The 22,638-nt window shown below is 40.5% G+C and overlaps 1 protein-coding gene across 1 annotated transcript in view; it reads left to right on the top strand.

Annotated features, from left to right (window-relative positions):
- LOC149185286 (pentatricopeptide repeat-containing protein At2g13600-like) overlaps positions 1 to 22,638 on the top strand; it is a 146,021-nt gene that overhangs the window by 20,977 nt on the left and 102,406 nt on the right. Inside the window, exons 4-5 of the mRNA XM_089415609.1 lie at positions 17,432 to 17,528; positions 18,380 to 18,546. Of these exons, the coding sequence (XP_089271735.1) occupies positions 17,432 to 17,528; positions 18,380 to 18,546 (264 nt within the window). The remainder of the gene's footprint in view (positions 1 to 17,431; positions 17,529 to 18,379; positions 18,547 to 22,638) is intronic.

Genomic DNA, 22,638 nt, shown 5'->3' with positions numbered 1-22,638 from the left:
TATGCCTGTTCATACAATAATACTTCTTTTCATCTTCGTATGTGGAGTCTCTAGCCTTTATATAGGCCTCATACATACAATACCATGCATCATTACCATGGTTTCCTCATACCATCAACTAATACCATGGGCCCATTACATTATTATTAACTACTTGTGGTCCCTTACATGACATGGGTTAACCACATTATTTATTACTATGGCCCATCCCATTATTACATTATTACCTTGGGTACCATCCTTGGTACCCCATATTATCCCCCCTAGGTATATAACATTCCACCCCCCTAAGCATGTTTCGTCCCCGAAACATGGGAAGAACACAAATAATAAGATCTACTCAAAAGAGTAGTCCACTGGTACCATGCACGTGCATCTAGCCATCCAAGAGAAAGGTGAACCCTCGATCTCGCTGGTGCCTCGCTCGCTTGAGATGGAAGTTGACCGTGGCAGCTCTTCTGTGTTGATGTGTAGTGGGTGGATCTTCTCTCCTCACTATCCGTCATGTGACTACTTGGTTTCCATCTTGATTGTCTTGCGGGGTGATGTGGGTGATGATATGTTGAAGTTTTAACCCACGATGGCTTTTGCTTAACTTCACCCTACTGTGGTGCCTGTTGTGGTGTCTTCTTTTTCAATATGACTTCAACCACTGAGCCCTCCTCTGATGTATCATCACCTGTAACCTTTTCTTCTGCAGCCTCTGTTTGTGTTTGATTGTCGATCATCAAAGGCTCATCATCTGATATGTTAGTCCCTTGAACATCTTATGCTTCAGCCTCCATGTGCTCTACCTGTTTATGGATGGAAATATCGTGTAATGTAATTTTCTTCTTTTTATACCATAGCTTTAGGAATTTCTTCTGCACATTAATATTGATAGTACCCACGGATTCCATCCAAGGGTATCCCAAAACAACATCCATGTTATCCATCTCTAAAGCATAAAAATCACCATGCAACACATATTTATCCATAGAAATCTTCAAATCCTTATACACTTGAACATCCTCATGATCCACCTGTGTATGTTCAATTTGTTTTGCTGGGACTTGCAATTTTTTTACCAAATTAACACTGATAAAATTATGTTTACAACTAGGATTGATAGAAACAATGACCTTCTCTTTCTGAATCAATCCATGAATCTGCAATAAGGATATACCAGTAGGAATTAACCCCTTATGTGTCTCATTCTCCTTTTTCCTAACCCGAGACCATTTGTCCAAAAAGACTTTTTCAAATTCTGCATCTGAAATTTTGTTCAACCAGTCGTAGTCAAGTAATAATTTCCATTTTAGAGCCTCACCTCTAAAGTTAGACAACATTTGAAACTTCCAAAAACAACCTGTTGTCCCAAATTTGGACTTGTATATTTGTATGAATTCTTCAATAGTAGGACCATCATCTTTTCCTGTAAAATATAGATCCTTGCTAGAAGCCATGAATGGTTTGGAAAAAATTCACTTACTTGGCGAAAATGTGTAATTGTCACAGTTTCGTCAATATTGCTCAGAATCCTTATTATGACCTATTTTTAGAAATGGAGCAATCATTCTGCATCCGCCCATGTGATAGAAATCCTGATCCAGGCGCTAGAATTCCAGATCTGCGCTGCTACTCTCCCGCCGTCACCCAAAATTTCTGCAAAAAGAGCTGATTTTAAATCAGCGATATCTCCCTCATCCGGACTCCGATTCGACTGATTTTTTTTTTGAAGTTGGATATTTTTTCCCAAATAATCCAGATCTGCAATTAGATTTTGCAGATCTTGTACCAGGACGTCTAGATCTGCGCCGCAAAACTCGCTGCCCTGAAAAATTGTCTACAACCCCACTGATTTTTAAATCAGCGATATCTCCTTCATCCGGACTCCGATTCAACCGATTTTTTTTTGTTGAAATCGGCTATTTTTTCACAAGGAATACAGATCTGTAATTATATTTTACAGATCTTGCACCAAAATGTACAGATCTGACCTGCAAAGTCGCCGCCCCCGAAACCTTGCAAAAAATAAAAAAAAAATCCTCCACAGTTTGCCTAAGAAAGAGCTCTGATACCACTTGTTGTAGATCTAACCTAAGAATATTATAGCTCTGATACCAATTGTTGTAGATCTAACCCAGAATATTATAGATCTGATATAAAAGTATAAGATAATGCAAATAAACCCAGAAATGATATGAAATGATTCTTTATTGATCAAAACCCTTAAGGTAGGGCAACACCATACATTCACTCCTTAAGGAAGGAGAGCACTCCACAAGCCATATGCCTGTTCATACAATAATACTTCTTTTCATCTTCGTATGTGGAGTCTCTAGCCTTTATATAGGCCTCATACATACAATACCATGCATCATTACCATGGTTTCCTCATACCATCAACTAATACCATGGGCCCATTACATTATTATTAACTACTTGTGGTCCCTTACATGACATGGGTTAACCACCTTATTTATTACTATGGCCCATCCCATTATTACATTATTACCTTGGGTACCTCCCTTGGTACCCCATATTATCCCCCCTACTTGGTTTCCATCTATAAAAATATAATAGATGGAAACCAAGTAGTCAAATGATGGATAGAAAGGAGAGACGATCCACCTACTACACATCAACACAGAAGAGCTGCCACGGTCAACTTCCATCTCAAGCGAGCGAGGCACCAGCGAGATCGAGGGTTCACCTTTCTCTTGGATGGCTAGATGCACGTGCATGGTATCAGTGGACTACTCTTTTGAGTAGATCTTATTATTTGTGTTCTTCCCATGTTTCGGGGACGAAACATGCTTAGGGGGGTGGAATGTTATATACCTAGGGGGGATAATATGGGGTACCAAGGGTGGTACCCAAGGTAATAATGTAATAATGGGATGGGCCATAGTAATAAATAAGGTGGTTAACCCATGTCATGTAAGAGACCACAAGTAGTTAATAATAATGTAATGGGCCCATGGTATTAGTTGATGGTATGAGGGAACCATGGTAATGATGCATGGTATTGTATGTATGAGGTCTATATAAAGACTAGAGACTCCACATGGAGAGATATGAAGATGAAGAGAAGTATTCTTGTATGAACAAGCATATGCTTCTTTATTATCAAAACTCTTATGGTAGGGAAACACCATACATTCACTCCTTAAGGAAGGAGAACACTCCACAAGCCATATGCATGTTCATACAATAATACTTCTCTTCATCTTCATATGTGGAGTCTCTAGCCTTTATATAGGCCTCATACATACAATACCATGCATCATTACCATGGTTTCCTCATACCATCAACTAATACCATGGGCCCATTACATTATTATTAACTACTTGTGGTCCCTTACATGACATGGGTTAACCACCTTATTTATTACTATGGCGCATCCCATTATTACATTATTACCTTGGGTACCTCCCTTGGTACCCCATATTATCCCCCCTAGGTATATAACATATAACTGATAAAAATAATATTCACACGAATTGCTACAATGAAACAACATGTCGTGCATTAGGAAATTCCATTAACAACAAAACATGTTAATAGTTTAATTTTTTTTACTATGATAATATATATACTTGAGAGGAGGTAAGATTAAATAATGAAAAACAATTCAAATAATCAATCGCGTCAATAGTTTAAATTGCAATATAAGTCAGCATATGGCTACACTGGAAAATAAAAAGAAAACTGTTGGAATATCATATTCGAACTGTTGAATTAAATGTTACAAAATATCATATATGGCTTGTGCATCAGGTGTAGTTGAGCCTTTAAAATATAAGTCTTTTCTCTCAAACACCCAACCCCCTTTTCGAATGAGAAATCAAGGCTTTTGTACAAGAAATTTAATAATGATTCAAATAATTATCCCTTAATTATTTAGTCAAATAAAAAGAAAAATTAACTTTGAAAAATAATTTTCGAAAAGAGTTTTAGTTTTTTCCCCTTTGACTTTGAACTTGAGGACTCCATACATTCTTGGATTGAATGGTTGTAATGATCTCCTTGTATAATCTTCCATAGAAATAATTTAACATAAATTATAATCATTCCATAATTAATAAAAATCGCGGTAATTACTTTTGAACCTATAATGAAAATCTTAATCTCCAAGGACACATTTTATATATGAGACTTTGTGCAAGTTAAATTCAAACATTAACAAAGTTCAAATAGCTCTTTTTTTTTTTTTTTTTTTTTGTAAGCTAGTGCGGGACCTTTACATTTTCCAACATACAACATCATACACCTGCCACAGCAGGACTCGAACCTGGGTGGGGGGTGCTACAGCCATCCGTCCCTACCAACAAATGAATAGAAAGCTCTAAAAACTCAAGTGAAAATGTGTTCTTTAATACAACCTAGGGATTTGAGTTACTTTAAATAAAAAATCATCCTCTTATAGCAGGTGGAGAATGATAAGTGAGTTAACACGGGTGAGACTCTTTGCAAATTGATTCCAAATACCAAAATCAAAGACCGGAATTGGTGATCAGCGTTGTTTATCCTGACACATCTCGAACATTGATCTCATTTTTGACAAACGACCCTCTTTCCATATCAGGTTAGGAGTAGGAAAGTGTATAAACCTCCTCCTTCGACCCAACGACAACGATACGAGTGTTGTCAAATTGTGGACGCCATGCCTAGCTTAGTATGATGATTCGATAAAGTGGTTCTTCGTTTAATGAAATATTTGTTTGATAAATATATTACCCTTTAGCCTCTTTTAACGTAATATGATCTGACAAAGGTGGTTTCGTATAAGTAATTCTAATGAAACGTTATAATGTGGATCTTGGGAGATAGTAAATATGATATAATGTTTAGTAATTAAGTTTTGATAAATTACCCTAAGTATTTCTTGGGCATCTGTTTTATCAAGTGGTTTTTTGGTTTTGTTTTGTTTGTTTTTTTTATTATTATTTTTTTTTTAACTTTGATTTTTTATTCATGATGCACAATGCGTGAGAAATTAACTTTCCAGCGTAGTGAAAGAGAAGCTCTACAAAGTTTATAAAAATTATTTTTATCATTTTTTAATATCGTAGCATTAAAATAATAGAAATATTAATGGTTTAATAAAACGTTTCAATTTAAGCCTATGTGGAATCAAATGTAATTCATAAGCAATGTAGAATAGGGTTTCATACTAGTTGAGCATACCTTCTCTGTGAATAAATTTCAACAAATTTTTATTTAAAAGTGACTTTTAAATTTACTTACATATTTTTATTTATTTTTTATTTTTTTAATCTCCATTTTAATTTATATATGTGTTTATTTATAAAAACTTAAATTGAAAAAAATAATTGATTTATGCTTTTATGGTTTTTAAATAAGCTTCACCAAGAATTGAATGTTTAGAACGTTTATAATTTACTGAAAATATTAATGTTTTGATATTTTCTTTATATATTTTTTACCAATCTAAATATTACTTATTTATTTTATTTTATTTTATTTATTTATTTATCTTTTATGACTAGAGTTATAAATAACTATTTTTATAATTCAAATTATTTACATTTTAACCATGCAAATGCGAGTAATAAATAATATATGAATAATGAAATTTAATTTGATTTCAAATAATATATATAACCATTTAATTCCTTGTTACTAGATTCACGATATGCATATGCATATCGTCAATAGAAGATTAGATGTTGATTACAATTTTAGGTTTATACAAGGTTGTGCTTGTCAAATAGTTTAGGTATGAGTAATCCATTCAATGATAATAATGATAATATGAATCGATTTCAAATAAGTGATTATTTAAAATTACTCTCAGATGTGGAATTATTTTCACTTTTTTAATTATACGATTTTTACCACTTTTTTTGTTAAACTTCGTAGGACCCTTCATTTTCTATTTATAATCAGCAAATTTACACCACATAGGTAGGCTAGGTGGCCTCAACTTTCCTAATGGAAAACCAAGTCTGTTGGCCACCTATCCTCGTTATAAACCATCCAAAAACAATGAAGTTTTAGTCTTTCTAACCAAGCTAAGTATGTCTCTGTTTCATGACAAGACTCTATATGTCTATCTGTCCATAAGCATGCATAATATAAAGTAAATGCTACCCGCATATAATAACAAAAAGAAACTAGATAAACTAACTATCCCTGCTAGTCTTTTGATGTCGATTCCACCGATGTCGGATCCTTGATAGTTTCCCCAGGCATCTCAGACAATTCAATGATGCATGGGATATGCCTTTGAATTCTATCCAGTCGGATATCCTACTTGTGGAGTTGGAATTGGATTCGCTGCAAATCCTATTTGTAGTTTGGCATGTCTTGGAGAGAGAGAGCCATCCCCACTGAGATTTGTTCCATGGGTTTCCCCAATAGGCTTTTCATAAGCCAGTAGAGGTATAAAGTCTATTTCAATTGGGTTATCCTTCCTCTGGTATTCCCAAGGTCCGGGAATAATGTCTTCCAGTTTTCTATCTCCTCCTTTGTCTCATTGCTTTGCTTGATTTTTGCCTCCCATTCTTCTAGCAAATTTCGAATTCCTTCGTCTGTTCCCTCCCAGTATGCCTTGGCGGCTTCACTAATGAGGTGCTCAACTGACTTCCTTCCTCTGCAGGGTTTCGATGTGCTCGGGCCTTTAGCCTTTGCCGGCTCTCGACCTCATCTTCCGCGACCTCTTCCTCTCGTTGGCCGAGCCATTTCAATATTGTTCAATACCTATTCACAAGAAAGAGGTGTTATCCTCTGGCTTTGGATCATTTTACAGTCTTGCTTTGAATTCTCAATGTCGATATTCTCTCTCTTCCTTATCTTAACCCAATTATGCATAGAGTAGGGGGCAGGGTGGCTGGTGGCCCAGTCGTGAACCGTGGCTGGGCTCCATCTCCCTTTAAGCTTCTCACTCCTCCCTCTTTGATACCTCGCATACCCAGTAAGGTTGACAGGCCCCTGCTAAGGCCATGCATGTATCCCTCGCATCAACCCAGCCATTCTTCTACCGTGGTATGCCATCTCGTTCCCCTCTGCCTAGTAAGCCAACACCATGCCTCTGCCCTTGTCATACCCTTCCTCCCCTCCATAGATCCTATCAGGTTTCTCATCGCGGCTACTACTCCCCATTCCTCAGGTCTTGCCGAGGTTGCATCCACTGATCCACCCACCAACCCCGTAGTTTGAATGCTCTTGCTACACTTAGCTTCTACCAGCGAGTTGTCACCTAACCATCCCCAGCACCCGACCTCTCTCGGTCCACACCATGCGAAACCAGGAGTCTTAGTGCTACCCACAGAAAGGGGCTCACAACCATTGGCCAAATTAGTTCCCAACGGTCTCATAGCTACGACACAAAGCCAGACTAAACAACGTGACGCCTCCGCCAATTTCCCCTGCAATTCCCCCAATTTCCCTTCCCCAGAGTCTCCCAATCCCCCAGCAAGAATCAAACCAAGTCGACATTGCAAGGGAGGCATAGTTCCAAGATGCATACCCGTTTCCACTCCCAAGTTTCAAATGTTGATGCTGTCGCCTTCCTACGGTGCTGCTTCAGCTCCTTACTCCACAAACCATAATACAATTCCTCCTCCCCTTGTCTTTCCTTAATTACTATGCCTCTCACCTCGTCCCTGCCGTGCCTGCCACCTTTCCCACCACCCTTGCATGTACTCATGTGAAGGGCCACCGCATCCATCAACTTGAGCGTGTGGGGGGCAGTGTGATGTACCTTGCCTTTATTCTTCATAACTATTCGCAGGACTTGCCATCCTCTAGCACGCACCCCGATCAGGGTATACAATTTTTACCATTATTTACTTTGGTTAAATTATATTTTCATTAGTTTAAGAAGATTTATCATGATCACCTTTAAATTAGTTTATTATAGTGAATCTTTGTATATTTCCCTTTTTTGGACCGTACTCCTCTTTTTGTGGACAACTTTCTCATTTTTGTGGAGTTATTAGTTATGGTAATAGTTTCTTAATTATGTTTAGTCACATACGCTAGTTAGTGATATTAATCTTTTAATTGTTTTGTATTTTTATTAATATATGATTAATAAGGTTGAAAAAAATAATAAACACACACTTTAATTGATATGTCACATTCCTTAAACAACGTCACTTATGCCATTAACTCCATTCTTCATACTTAAAATTTTGGCTCTAATCTATTTCACTGATTTTCTTTTTTTGTATGAATAGGAATAAGCGATACATAGTTATATACAACTATAGGAAGTTGAATAAGGTTGGGAGAAATAAGAAAAGTCTTCGAAGAGAGAGAAGCTTAGTTTTTGAGGAGGGTCACCTTTGGGAACAACATCTAGCTCCTACTAAGGATGGTGTCTCCTTGTGAGGCACCAAAAACAACATAATAGATGCCTTCTATTGGGAATGGAGTCATTTAGACCAATATATTGCAACAACATCATTACATGACCATAAACATCCAATGTTAATGCATTATCAATAAATGTCCTGTAAATTTACCTATTATTTGTTTTCGTCACTATTAAAGATTGACATTTCAAACTCAGTGATAAGGCTAGAAACTTAGCGACTAATCCATCCATTTTATCCTTATCTTGTTTTCAACTGTGTGGAAGGACCAAGCATAATTTAGCTACTGTGATGAAATTCACCATCGGATACACTATAGGAGTTAACCAAAACCAGTTGTTGATCACTTTCGCTTTCTTCATTAGATCATTTTAGACACAAGGTGGGTATTAATTAGGCCCAAAATCAAACATTAGTCGTCTGATATCTACAATCCACAAGGAGGGAGTTAGCTTCCTTGCTAATTACAACCCGAAGATATTTTTTTTGTGAGGTTGTGTAGAAATAACTTGAAATTTGTAGTTGCTAATGAATTCAAACTGAAAACAATAGACACAGATTTCTTCTACTCAATCCGTGGAAGGAAAAACATACAATAGAAACACATGCATTCATTCAATCACAAGGAACACAATTTTTACTGGGGAACCAAACTAGGAAAAACCCCTCCGTTTATATTATATCAGATGAGAATATAGATCTATTATAATTACTGCTTCAATCTTTGAATCTCAATCTGCATTGCAATATTGATCTCCTCCTAAATATGCTCTATCCAATACTTAGACAAAATAGGCCTCATGATTCCTCATATTTCCTTGCACAATTCCTGCTCTTAAAGAATAGGAAGATCTCCTATTTTCTTGCACAATCCCAAGATAATTCTTCACCTGCTACATGCAAACTTTGTATGCTCACTAGTATACAATAATAAACACAATTATGCCTTTCCTTCCACTCAACCAGGCAATTCAAAGGACATGCAGGACTAGGGATATTTTTAATAAATTAACTAGTTAACTGAGAGATCATTGAGTTAACAATAGTTACAACTGCTCAACTGAACTTTTACTAACTCTATTCATGACTAGATCTCATGTAACTGAGTTTCACTAATTATAACTCCACTACATTGGTATATCTTAGAAATCAACTTGTGCACAACTCTACTTCTTGCCCACAAACTCGACTTGACTAACTTAACTAAGTGACTTGGCCATGTCACTCTTGCTAACTACAACTCAAGTCATCCTACTGATGTGGAAATTTGAATTTCTCCATTTGACTAAGGCACAAGCCAAATGAATCCTTTTATCGCTACAAATTAACACTCCCTCTTAGGAATAAAATGGTTATGCACAACCCCAATCTTACTCTTCTATAGGAATGTACTGTAACACAACTAAAACTCCCTCTCATTGTTGTTGTTGCTACTGCAAAAACTGCAACTAAGAAGCATCCAAAATACTAAATCAATTGTGTCTTTGAGATGCAACTGTCTCCTAAGTCTCTGACTGCTACTAGCCTCTGCAACTGTCACTCAAGGTATGAATGCATCAATTGACATTGATCCTTATGCTATTGAATACTATGGGTACCCGTAGCAAGAGTAATGATCCATGAGACGAGTATACTGCAATTGTTGTTTCTCTCCTATGGACCCTGCCCAAATCTTTTCAACTCTGGGACTAAGGCTCTACATCACCCCACCTCACTCCTAGAGGTACATCTGCATGCATATTGAAATATACCTCTAGCTTATGGAGATTTTTAACTCGAGCACCATTTTTTTTTACTTTTCTAGTAGCAACATGCTTCAGATAAGTTTTCCCCTTACTGAAAACCACATCATATCCTTTGTCCTCAAGTACAACTACATAAACTAGATTTTTCTTTAGGCTAGGCACATTCTTTAGGTGAAGATGAGAGCCTAAATCCCTCTTAAAGGTGACAATGCCAATCCCTTTGGTACAAAATATATCATCATCTCCAAGCTCTATGGGTAATTGTAGGTCCTTCTTCTTTAGGCTACTGAAGAACTCCTTATTTCCTATCATATGATGTGAAGCACCAGAGTCTAGGTACCACTCACTCCCTCTTACCATGTTTTTCATGCAAGTAATGAGGGTGAAATCCAACTCGAATTGTGATGTGAGAGCATTTCTTGTTGTTGTTGTTGCAGGCTCCTTACTTAATTTCTTATGTGGACACTTGGTTGCATAATTTCCATACTCATGGCAGTGAAAGCATTTAATTTTACTAAGGTCTTTTTTCTTGCCATGGGTTTTTTTGAATTCTGCCTCGCCTTGGGCCTTATTTCATTTGGCATTGTTTCCTTTTCCAACTAGAGCACATTCTTCTTCTTCTTCGGATCTGGATGAGACTCCATCTCTAATGTTTCTTCTAATCTCCTCCTGCACCAAACCAGACCAAAGTCTTTCCCAATATGGGAGCTTGTATATACCATTAATTGAATCTTGATAGTTATGCCAAGATCTTAGAAGACCAAGGAGTGCTAATCTCACAAGTTTAGATGATGGCACATTTTCTCCAACTCCTCCAAGTTCATCTCTCACCTAAGTGAAGCTTGATAGGTATTGAACAACAATTTCATTTTTACCCATTCGAATGTTCTTGAGCTTATCTCTCAATGCAAATTTCCTCGCATCATTGTTGTTGTGGAATAGTTCTGTGAGGATTTTCCACATTGCAAATAGAGTCTCCTTGCCATGCAAATTGAAAAACACATGATCTCAGACTCCGTTTAGAATAATCCTTGTAGCTTTTGTTGTGTCTTTCTTCCACTGAGCCAGTTGTTGTCCATCTCATGTTGCTGGTTTTGGAATATCAGTTTGTGTGTACGCCAATACTCATTTGTCATCTAACACAACTTCCATTTTGTCTTTCCAAGCTATGAAATTTTAAATGCCCTCTGATGCATACTCAAGCCTCAATGCATAGAAATACATTGTTCCTACACTAAAAAAAATTGCACCATAAAACTTTTCTATTCGAAATTTCTCTAAGAGAAGATTTGGAACTTGGGTTTTATGTAGTCTCCAATAGCTTTGATACCATGTAGAAATAACTCAAAATTTGCAACTGCTAATGAATTTAGACTAAAAATAATAAACACAATTTTCTTCTACTCAATTTGATGAAGGGAAAACATACAATAGAAACACATGCAATCATTCAATCACAAGGAACACTATTTTTATTGGGGAACCCAATGGGGAAAAACCTCTCCTCCATTTTTATTATATCATATGAGAATATATGTCTATTACAATGAATGCTTCAATCCTTGAATCTCATTCGATATTGCAATACTAATCTCCTCCTAGATTTTCTCTGGCCAAGACTTAGCCAAAATAGGCCTCCCGCTTCCTCCTATTTCCTTGTGCAATTTGTGCTCCTAAAGAATAGGAAGAGCTCCTATTTTCTTGTGCAATCCCAAGAGAACTCCTCATTTGATACATCAAATTCTGTACACTCACTAGTATACAATAATAAATACAATTATGCATTTTCCCACCACTCAACTAGGCAATTTGAATTGCATACATGACTAGGGCTATTTTTAGTAAATTGACTAGTTAACAGAGAGATCTGTGAGTTAACAACAGTTACAACTACTCAACTGAACTCATATTGAATCTATTCATGACTGGATCTCGGATAAATGAGTTTCACAAAGTATAACTCCACTATCTAGATCTTAGCAATAAACTCGTGCACAACTCTACTTCTTTCCCACAAACTTGAATTGACTAACTTAACAAAGTGACTTGGCCATGTCACTCCTTCTAACTGTAACTCAAGTCATTTTGTTGATATGGAAATTATAATTTTTCCAGTTGACTAAGGCACAAGTCAAATGAAGCCTTTTCTTGCTACAATTTAATAGGTTGATCATAGTTCAACTGTCTGATGATATCTAGTGGATAATCTAGGATCTCTTGCAAAGAATTTCAAATGATTAGCATAAAATTGTAAGATTCTCATATACATAATCAAGCCTTAATGGAAATAAAACACTTTAATAATTAAAATAGGAGAAAACTTTAATAGCACCCCTTTTTATTTATGTCAGAAGATGCGTAATTTTCACTGTTATAAGGAAAATAAAACAAAAAAACCCTTCATTTATTACCTAGGAGGAGAAAAAGAAGCTTTGAATGTGAAAAAAATGTAAAGTTTAACCTATCCTATAAAGAAACTATTTGCATCTTAACGTTTAGTCTAACCAATAGCAAGAATGAAACCAAGGTAATCACATGAAGTCCTAGTATATATGTTAATGAACTTAGTTGTTGTTCGTATAAAAGACACATGTTTATATTTTTCATAGTAGCAGGGTAATTATGATAATGATTTGGGGTACATCAATCATAGATTAAAATTCGTCTCATTCTTCATAAGAGCATTCCACACCATATATAAACAATACATACTTACAGTTAATGTTCAAGAGATTGCAAGAGTCATAGTACTAATTAATATTCACAAGGACGACTTCCATTTCAGAATAAGGTTTTACTGAAATTATGGAGACTAGTTATTAGGGATTTGTTTCCCTTTTTGTTTGCATAACATGAGTTTCTATAATCGGACGTCGCTTCACAACTAGTGGGCCTGATCAGTGTCCCGATGGAGTCATCCACTATCCTGAGATAAGGGACATCGCTCTTCATGTTAGAGGACATATTTCAATTTATTTAGGAAATAAGTGATTTTACAGGATGGAAGGATTACACACTAGACTTAGTCCAATACTACTAACCTTACTCGGATGCCAGCAGGCATCTATAGCCCTGACGAAGATACCGACATGTCCCATCAAAAGTTACCTCAACAGAAGGAGTGGGAAGATCACACACTAGATTTTAATCTAGTGTCACTGGTCTTTCCTCGCTACCAACGAGTGTCTATAGCCCCGACGAAGATACCAACATGCCCCACCCAAGAAAACATAGGTTCTTGTCCATAGGGTAGTATGGTGATTAGGGAAGGTCTCATGCATGATTGTAACTAACTAGTTCCACCAGAGTTTCAATTAGATTTTTTGAAAGCCAAACCTTATGTTTATAGTTCAGTACTTATGAGTTAATGCAATCCATGATGGTATTTATGTGTAAGTAGTATGAAAATAAATATGTGGTAAAAAATGCTCGGTATGAAGTTGAGGCTATTAGAGAGATTGAGATTTAAGTCCTTTAGAAAGATAGTTACTCATCAACCTTCATTTATAAAAAAAGTCATTTAAAGATGTATTCCAAACCCGTTAACATGGTGTATACTAATTACTCATAGATCCATATTCCATTCTAGTTGTGATCATCTAATGTTATGCAACCATCTCACAAAATATAAGAAACGATAGATCAACGGCTTAAAAATTGTCCTCTTTGAGGGGGCAATTTCCTTTACATTACATAAATGAACAATTTTTGGATGATACAAATGATAAGACCTCTTTGGTATATATAAAATTCTAAGGGGTCATAATATAATTAAAACCTACATAACAATAATAATGTAAGGGCACAACAATAAAAATAGTGGGCTTCTATGGAGCACAACAATAACAATATGGGGGATACATGGGCACAACAATAAAAATAGGGGGATACATGGGCACAACAATAAAAATAGGGGGCTATGCTAACAATAACAGTAAACAAGATGCACTAGTATTATAGGGACTTAACATGCCTCTCTCCTTCAAAATAGTGCTGTCCTTGTTGGAGAGGTAAATCCCCTCTACGGATAGAGGCGATCCCTACTAGCCCAGCAAGGGTCTAGCAACAATCAGTCAATGCTACTATGCATGTTCCTAATTGCAATTAAACAAGAGGTAAAGAGCACCTACTTGGATTCCAACGCTGTTGTTTGACGAAGAGATGCCGCCTTCGCTCCTTCGCTTTGGCCGGTCACGATCCTCCGCGATCTCTGCGAATAGATACCTGCACACACGAAGAGGAAACAAACACAAGCGTGAAATCTAATAAAAGCAACCATACATCAGTCAGAAAAGATGTAATTCACATTTAACCATTGCGTAGACAAATGAGAATGGAACAATAATAGCAGTCATCTATTATTAATCAAACAGAGAAGAGTACAACCAAATGTTCTGACGTCAGTAACCTTCTCAGGAGGGGCCAGTCAGCAAGTGTCTCAAGCATTCACCTTTGGAAGTGATTCTCCCAAGACAAGCAACTCTCTCTCTCACACAAGCAACACAAAACAACCTTCCCTAAGCAATCAATCACTTCCACACCTAGCACACCAAATACCTATAGTAGCAGCAATCTGAGCACTATAAGCTCTATACAATCCAAGCTATTCCAAAACTAGCTGCTCATGGTAATGGTGGAAGTTTATATAGGAGAAGGAGCCTCCTAAAAGGGTGGAAGGATGAGCTTATCCTTAAGGGAAGTGGTTGCAAAGGGTCGAACAGACATGCCATAGAAAGGAGTCGATACTCACAAAGCCAACAACCAAGCCTGGAGTTATCTGGAAGGCTGGCTGTTGGAACAAATTCGCCAAAACTGGATCAGCGCGGGTGCATAACTAGTCTGGCGCGCTGACGTCACGAAGACATAATGTAAAAGGCCAGATCAGCGCGGGTAGATACAAACAGAGGCTGCGCTGGTCGTGAAATTTCGATCAGCGCGGGAAAGGCGTGTGCTTCCGCGCTGGCAACGCACGCGGTCTGTTAGAAAGCGCCAGTCATCGCGGATATTTTAGAAACAGACGCGCTGATGAGGAAAACTTTGGAAAAGTGGGTTTTTTGGCCAGTTCAGAAGGCATGAACTTGATTATTGTGAATTCCTAACACAGTAGGGGACTGACAGGGAGACAGTGACAAATTACTGTGTAACAGATGCCCCCCTAAGCATGAAGACCGAGAGAGTGGGAGGAGTGAAATGCTTTACAACACTCGCCGAACTGGAACACCACCAGGAAGGACCGAATATCTCTGATAATCAAGTACATGCAGTCTAGGCATGGGCACAGCCATCCGAAAGACATGCGAAAAGGTCTGTGGAATGGACGCAGCCACCCAGCTAAAGAGACCAAAATAATGATAAGGTATGGTCGCAGCCATCCATGAAGACTCAGGTATGGGCGCAGCCATCCATCAATGAGTCATGTAATGATCATCCACAAAATCGCAACCTGGACCATAACAGACAGGGATCCAGGGTCTTGCGCTCCGTCCCGACCCGAACAAAGTACAAGTCCAAGCATGTGAATACATGAGCTGGAGTCGAACATGCAAGAACATCGTCTGATTACCAGTCAATGATGAAACTGTTAACAGACGCGAGAGGTACCATCAATAATGACAATGGTCCTCAAGGTACTATAGATACAATCTGCGGCGTGTGAATCAATGAGCTGGTGTCGAACACCCACAAAATCATTCGATCGGAGGCCTATGATGAAAACCTCGCGTCGAACACGAAGAACCTGCCATTGAGGCATGCAGACTCTAAGGCACCTGAAGGGAGTCTCTAAGTCACCTTCCCGGATAATGGGCTGAAGTCGACAGGAAGTGACCTTGACCGAAGGTGGGCCATAATGTTTCCCACATCATCGACACGAGACAGAGGTAAAATGATTTGTGTGAGATAGCAGATGAGGTTGTATTATTGCAGAGGTCAACTTCTCTTGAACATATCGGCGACACTATAGCGGATGTGGCAGTATTTGACATCAAATGAGCAGAGGGTATGGTGACGATGGCAATGAGCAGATGAGAGGTCAAATAGGATAACCCAAACCCACGGAGGCCAGTGAAAAACAAGATGAGATGGTCCCACCCAGACACGAAGCAGAGGAGTGCCATGTTCAAGAGCGACATACTACCGACACGACTATGATTACAGTTCCATTTTCCCCACCATTTCTGGCAGGTACCCTGATTATTTTTGGATGACAAGCTTGACGGGGATGGCATATGCTTGAAGAGTGTCATTTGACCATGTCCGATGTCATTAAGTGTTTAACGAGCCTGACAAAGGAAAAACTCGGCGTTTTTTCTTATTTAGAGAGTCTGAAAAGACAGCGGAAAAGGAGACTCCAGGGGGGTCCTTTTTCGTACAGTTGTGTCTCTCGAGCCCGAAAAAGTATAAAACTATGCTCGAAAGAACCGCTCGACCATTACGATCGAGGAGTACTTTTCGTAAATAGTGCCTTCGACCCGAAAAAGTAAAAAAGCGGTCGGAAACACGTCGTTTTAAAGCCAATAACGAGTGCGAAACGACAAACACCCGGCAATCTTTTTAAGTTACACGGTCGAAAAAAGAGCTTAAAATGACCGCCTCTCGTCCCCTTTAACGAGCTGAAAGGAAGCTCGGCCATCTTTTCTTGTTTCATGTCGAAAAAGAGCTCAAAGACGACATTTTTTGGGACCAAGTGATTTTAGGATCATTATGACTTCATTGTTTCTGAGAACCTACACAATAAAAATACCCACATAAATCCGTTCGATATGTGGAAAAAACATATTAAAACATGCATAACGACATTGAGAGAAGTGCTAAATCCATGGTAAAAGCATGACAAAAACCCACATTTGCAAAATCTATAGTTAATTAAGCCATTTTTACTATAAATAGGAGGGTAAATAGTCATTTTTACCATTGTTACCATATTGAGCCTCTGAGAACGTTGTGAAGCTGTGAAGTTGACGGAGCAAATTCTTCCCCGTGCAGACACCATTCGTCGAACGGCTTGATCCAGGTAGGTTCCCCTTGCCATGCGCTCCATTTTGATTATATTTAGCAAGATTTTAACGGTGGAATTCGCCCAATTGGGCAAATTTCTTGAGCATGGGTGCGCTCTCGGTCAGCGCGGGTTTCCCGCTCGGGACCGCGCTGATCGATTTAAAATTACACGTACCAGCTTTTGGGTCAGCGCGGAAAACCCGTGTTCTTCCGCGCTGACCCAATGAAAAAACAAAGGGGCGCCATTTTCAGCGCGACTGTTTTTAAAACAGTCGCGCTGGCGCGGAAAAATATGAATTTTTATAAATTGAACGTAAATTTTTCCACCAACGGCGATCTAATATTTTTTCATGGCTTTGCAGGGCACAATGTCTTTCGTATGGCAAGAGAGAGCTCACGATAACGAGGATATAGCTGCATATGCACTTGCCGAATGCCGGAATGCAATGCGGGCATGCGGTTTCCTAAAGTTCTTCCTGACTCCGCGCCTGAGAGCGCAACCTGACTTGCTGGAGTTCCTGATCAGAGCTTGGAATCCAGTAGATGGGAAATTCACCATCCGCGGGCAGGATATTGAGTTCGATGCCTCGGATATCTACTTTTTGACTGGTTTGTCGCGCCGGGGCCAGAGGCCCATCCTGGAGGGGCAGCGACCCAGCGGCGAGACTCTGGACCAGCTGATGGCTAGAGTATGCCCAGGAGCTGAAAAGACACGGAGCGGGAAGGTTGCTATCCCGACAGTGCGGGACATGCCTCTCCGCACGATACTCTTCCTGGTGACACGGGCAGCGGGTTCTTTGGCCAACCATGAGGCCTCGAAGAACCAACTGTTGTTAGCTCTGGAGTGCCTACAGCCCACCATCTTTGACTGGGCGACTGCTGTGACTGCTAGCATGAAGAGGCAACTAAGCAACTGCCGTCGTGGAGAGACGAAGCAGTTCGCATATGGGTCGCTCCTTTTACCGCTCATGCTGGAGCGGGTGCCGGTTCTACAGCTACAGACCATGGCTGTGGATCCACCTAGAGGTCCCCGGGAGACGAGGGCCAGTCGATGGGCCCGGGTCATGCCACGTGGAGGTGGTGGTCGCCCAGTATCTTGGGGAGTGTACTTCAGAGAGTGGCTGGAGTGCCAAGTTGTCATTGTGGAGGACTGGCCATATGTCGGCATAGACTTCCGCAATGATCCAGACATGCCACTGCCCGCAGGAGAGCATTGGGATGATGGAGGTATGTCACTTGATCTCATTTTAACATTTTTTGATGTTTTTGGTTTTTCATGTACATGTCTTAATGAATGTCACTGTATGCAGATGTGGGACCTGTGAGACCTGTGGGCCTAGCCCTAACGGCACGGAGAGAGGGACCAGAAGCTGGGGCCCTGGCCTTAGTTCCTCCAGGGGTGGATACGTCGGAGACTGTGGCCCGCAACCTTGAGGGTTTGCTGGAGGGAGTGCCAGACTATCAGGGGGTCGAGGAGGTCCCCATAGAGCACCAGATCCACACAGTGGGGGTGGCACCCAGGCTGCACCGCCTTTTGAGGCGGGTGGCACGAGCGGCTGTGTGCTACAGAGAGCACAACCCAGCCCACTAGTCGCCTAGGTTTACTTCTATTGCTGTTTTGAGAGACATGTGTCTCGGATGTATTGAGGACAGTGACTCTATTTTTGACATATACACTTATTTTTGAGCGCCTTAGTGCGCCACACATATATATATATATATATATATATATATATATATATACATACCGATTTTTGGATGGATCTTGTTACATGTGATGATGTTTTGTTTATGTTATGCAAGTGTTCAGTACAAATGTGATCTTATGTATGAATTGCACAACACATGACCCATATATTTTAATGTTTTTAAATGCAAGCTTAAAAGCACACACAGCACGCATGCAAACTATGCTTGAGAAATGTCTTATTTACATATGTTTTACTCTACTATGCTTTCTATGTCTTCTCGTATGATGTTTATCTATTTCGCAAATGTCTGTCTAACACATGATTTGCCAATGCATCAGTCAACGTGTTTAATCGTCTCGGAATATGTTGATATGTGATATAGTCAAAACTCCTTTCTAACAATCTGACACGTAGATACAACCTTAGGATACTTGGTCTCTGACGGAATATCGCCCGTTGAGTTGATGAACGACAAGCTGGGAGTCCAGGTTTACCATCATTGCACGAATGCCGAGATCAACTGCTTCGGTTAGTAGCTCAATTACGGCACTGTATTCGGCAACATTATTAGTGGTATGACCGAGGCAGACTCCTTGAAGATCTAGCAACTCTCCGTGAGGATCATAGATCGCCCATGCCGCAGAGGACAAATTGCAGGTACTACGGCAGGCGCCATCAGCGAAACCAACATAAGGTGCACTAGACATCTGCACAAGAAGAAGAAAACACAATAAGAGGCAAACACGTCTTCAAACCAAAGCAAAACATGAAATCATGCACACAAAACACACTAAACACGCGTATGTACACATTGAGTGCACGAAGTCATGCATAATATTTCTTCAGATACAGCCCGTTGCGGGGCTTGTCAAGAGGATTTCCTTCGTAGTCAATCAACTCATATGCGCCCTTTTTTAAAACTCTTTTCACGATATAGGGACCTAGCCACATGGATTCGAGTTTTCCTGCCCCCAGCTTATCTTTAGCTTGATCGTAGAGCAGTACTAGATCTCCCTCAACGAAGGAACGAGGATGAATGTTCTGGTCAAAGTGAGCCTTGACTCTCTTCTTTTGCGCTTCGATAGCCAGAGAAGCTAAACGACAAGTCTCGTCTAACCGTTCTAGGTACAGAAGCCGTTCCTCCATCGGAGTGGTGTTGGGAAGCAACTCGACAGCTAATTTCAATGAAGGAATCTCACATTCGACGGGAAGGGTAGCCTCCAGTCCGTAAACCAACTGAAACGGAGTAAAACCGGTGGCGTCCTTCACAGAAGTCTGGTAGGCCCACAAGGCTGGGAACAACATCAAATGCCAATTAGACTTGTGCGTATTGATGGTGCGTTGAAGCATAGTGATCAAAACTTTGTTCACGGCTTCGACTTGACCGTTAGATTGTGGATAGTACAGTGTCGAACTATCCTGACGCAAGCCTAGTTGGGTTGTTAGTTCCGTCATCATGTGATTACGGAAATGCTTTCTGTGATCCGTGACAATAGCTTGAGGGACTCCGAAACGAGTAATGACATGATTGAATAAAAACTGCGCCGCTGTGTAACCGTCTTCGTTCAATGTAGGCATCGCTTCGGCCCACTTGGTGAAATAATCCACGGCAACGATGATGTACCCATGCCCCCCGGCCGAACGAGGGTTATAGGATGTGTAATCGATGCCCCATTTGGCAAATGGACCTACGGTGACAACCGGGTGCAGTGGTGCAACAGGTGCACGCATCTTCCAGTGGTAAACCTGGCATTCGTGACATGCACGTACAGCAAGGATGCAATCCTTGAAGATGGAAGGCCAGAAATAACCAGCACGGAGGATCTTCTGGGCGGTAGCATATCCAGACATATGGCCGCCACAAGCGCCGGAGTGGCAGTCATTCAACACCCGCTCAGCCTCCTCGAGAGTCAAGCAACGGCGGAGAACAGAATCAACGCCGAGGCGGTACAGGGTATCGCCCAAAATGCGATAGGGTTGAGCTTGGTGACGAATTCGCCGTCGAGCATCTTTCGATACATTTGGACGGAAAGAAGACGTCTGTAAATATACGATAATGTCCCCGTACCATGGGTCGAGGGTGCTGATGAGAAACAATGTTTCGTCCGGGATATGCTCCTCTGAACGAGATGGTGCAGAGTGAGATGGTAAGGAACAGAGCAGTTCAGCAAAGACCAGAGATTTCTTAGACTTGGCCGCAGTGAATTCCAAGTCGAACTCTTGGAGGATTACGATCCACTTCGAGTATTTGCCCCCCAGCAGCTGACGCGACAAAATGTAGGTCATGGGGTTGCAATCAGAGATCACGGTCGTTGTGCGCAACAGGATATAATGGCGGAATTGTTGGACGGCGCAGACAGCTGCCAATGCCAACTTCTCGACATATGCATAGCGAGTTTCCGTATCCAGAAGGTTGCGACTAAGATAATAGACAACGTGCTCAATGCCGGCATCATCATCCTGCACTAGAACCATGCCGATGGTGGTGTCAGCGGCAGCAAGATAGAGAGTGTAGTCACGGTGGTAATTCGGAGGTCTTAAGAGCGGAGCTGAGACAAGAAGGTCTTTAAGGCGCTTGAAAGATTCCTGGGCGATAGCATCCCAACGAAAGGGTGTGTCTCGCTTTAACAATCGTGTGAAACCCTTAGCCACCTCGGCATAATTCGGAATGAATCGTCTGAGAAAATTAGCTTTACCCTGCAAGCTCTGCAATTGCTGCAAAGAGGTAGGGGGAGGAAGATTCAAAATGGCCTCGACTTTGAGGGGATCCAGACGGATGCCTTCCCGGGAGACGATGAACCCGAGCAGTCGGCCAGATTCTACGCAGAAGACACACTTATGCGGATTGAGTCGAATACGGTAGTGTCGACAGCGGATAAAGATTTCGCGTAGATGAGATGGATGGTCTTGACGTTTAGCTGAGTGAGCTGGGAGGTCATCCAGGTAAGGCTGTACGATGTGTCGAATATCATGAAAAGCATACGACATCGCACGCTGGAAAGTGGCACCGACATTTTTGAGACCGAAAGGAAGCTTCTTATAAGCAAAGGTGCCCCAAGGACAAATGAAAGCTGTCTTATGCTGGTCTGCAGGGGCTATGTTGATCTGGTTATAACCAGAGAAGCCGTCCATAAACGAATAAATCTCACTTCCTGCGCAGTCATCAATAAGTTGATCAATAAAAGGCGTAGGAAAGTTATCTTTTGGACAGGCACGATTAATATCGCGGTAGTCAACACAGACCCGGATAGTGCCCTGCTTTTTATTCACAGGGACTATATTGGATACCCACTCCGTGAGGGGAATGGCATAGATGAAACCAGCTCGAAGAAGCTTTTCAACTTCGGCCTTGATGGCTGCAGCCTTTCGAGGGTGCACTGAACGTAAGCGTTGACGAACAGGCTTAGCGCCTGGATAAGTAGGTATTTCATGCACCACAATACTGGGGTCGATGCCGGGCATTTCCTCGTAAGACCATGCGAAGACATCACGAAATTCACGAAATAAAGCGGTATAAAGTTGAACTTCCTCAGGAGTGCATGTGACTCCAATGAAAATATTCTCGACAATCCCTGGTTTGACAGAGATGTCGATAGGCTGGGTCTACGTGATGTTACCCATATTGCCTTCCGAAGACACTTGATATAGCTGAACAGGTGTTTGGAGAGGCGGAGATGGGACATATGAAGCAAACCACTCAAGACAAGCGACCATTTCCGAATGCGGAGGGAGAAATGAAGAGCGATGGTGGTGATCTAACCAAGGGAGCTCTTCGAGAGACATAGTCTCTATGATGGCCTCATCGGAGGGAAATGATTCCTTCAGGGGATCCGAAGTGGCCTCATCGCCCAGCCAAGGGAAATGATCATATGAATCGG

This window comes from Pinus tabuliformis, chromosome 3_2 (genome assembly GCF_031772625.1).
Source record: "Pinus tabuliformis cultivar Carrire ecotype Pingquan chromosome 3_2, CPIR1, whole genome shotgun sequence".
Lineage (NCBI taxonomy): Eukaryota > Viridiplantae > Streptophyta > Pinopsida > Pinales > Pinaceae > Pinus > Pinus tabuliformis.
This window is presented reverse-complemented; position numbering and strand designations above follow the sequence as displayed.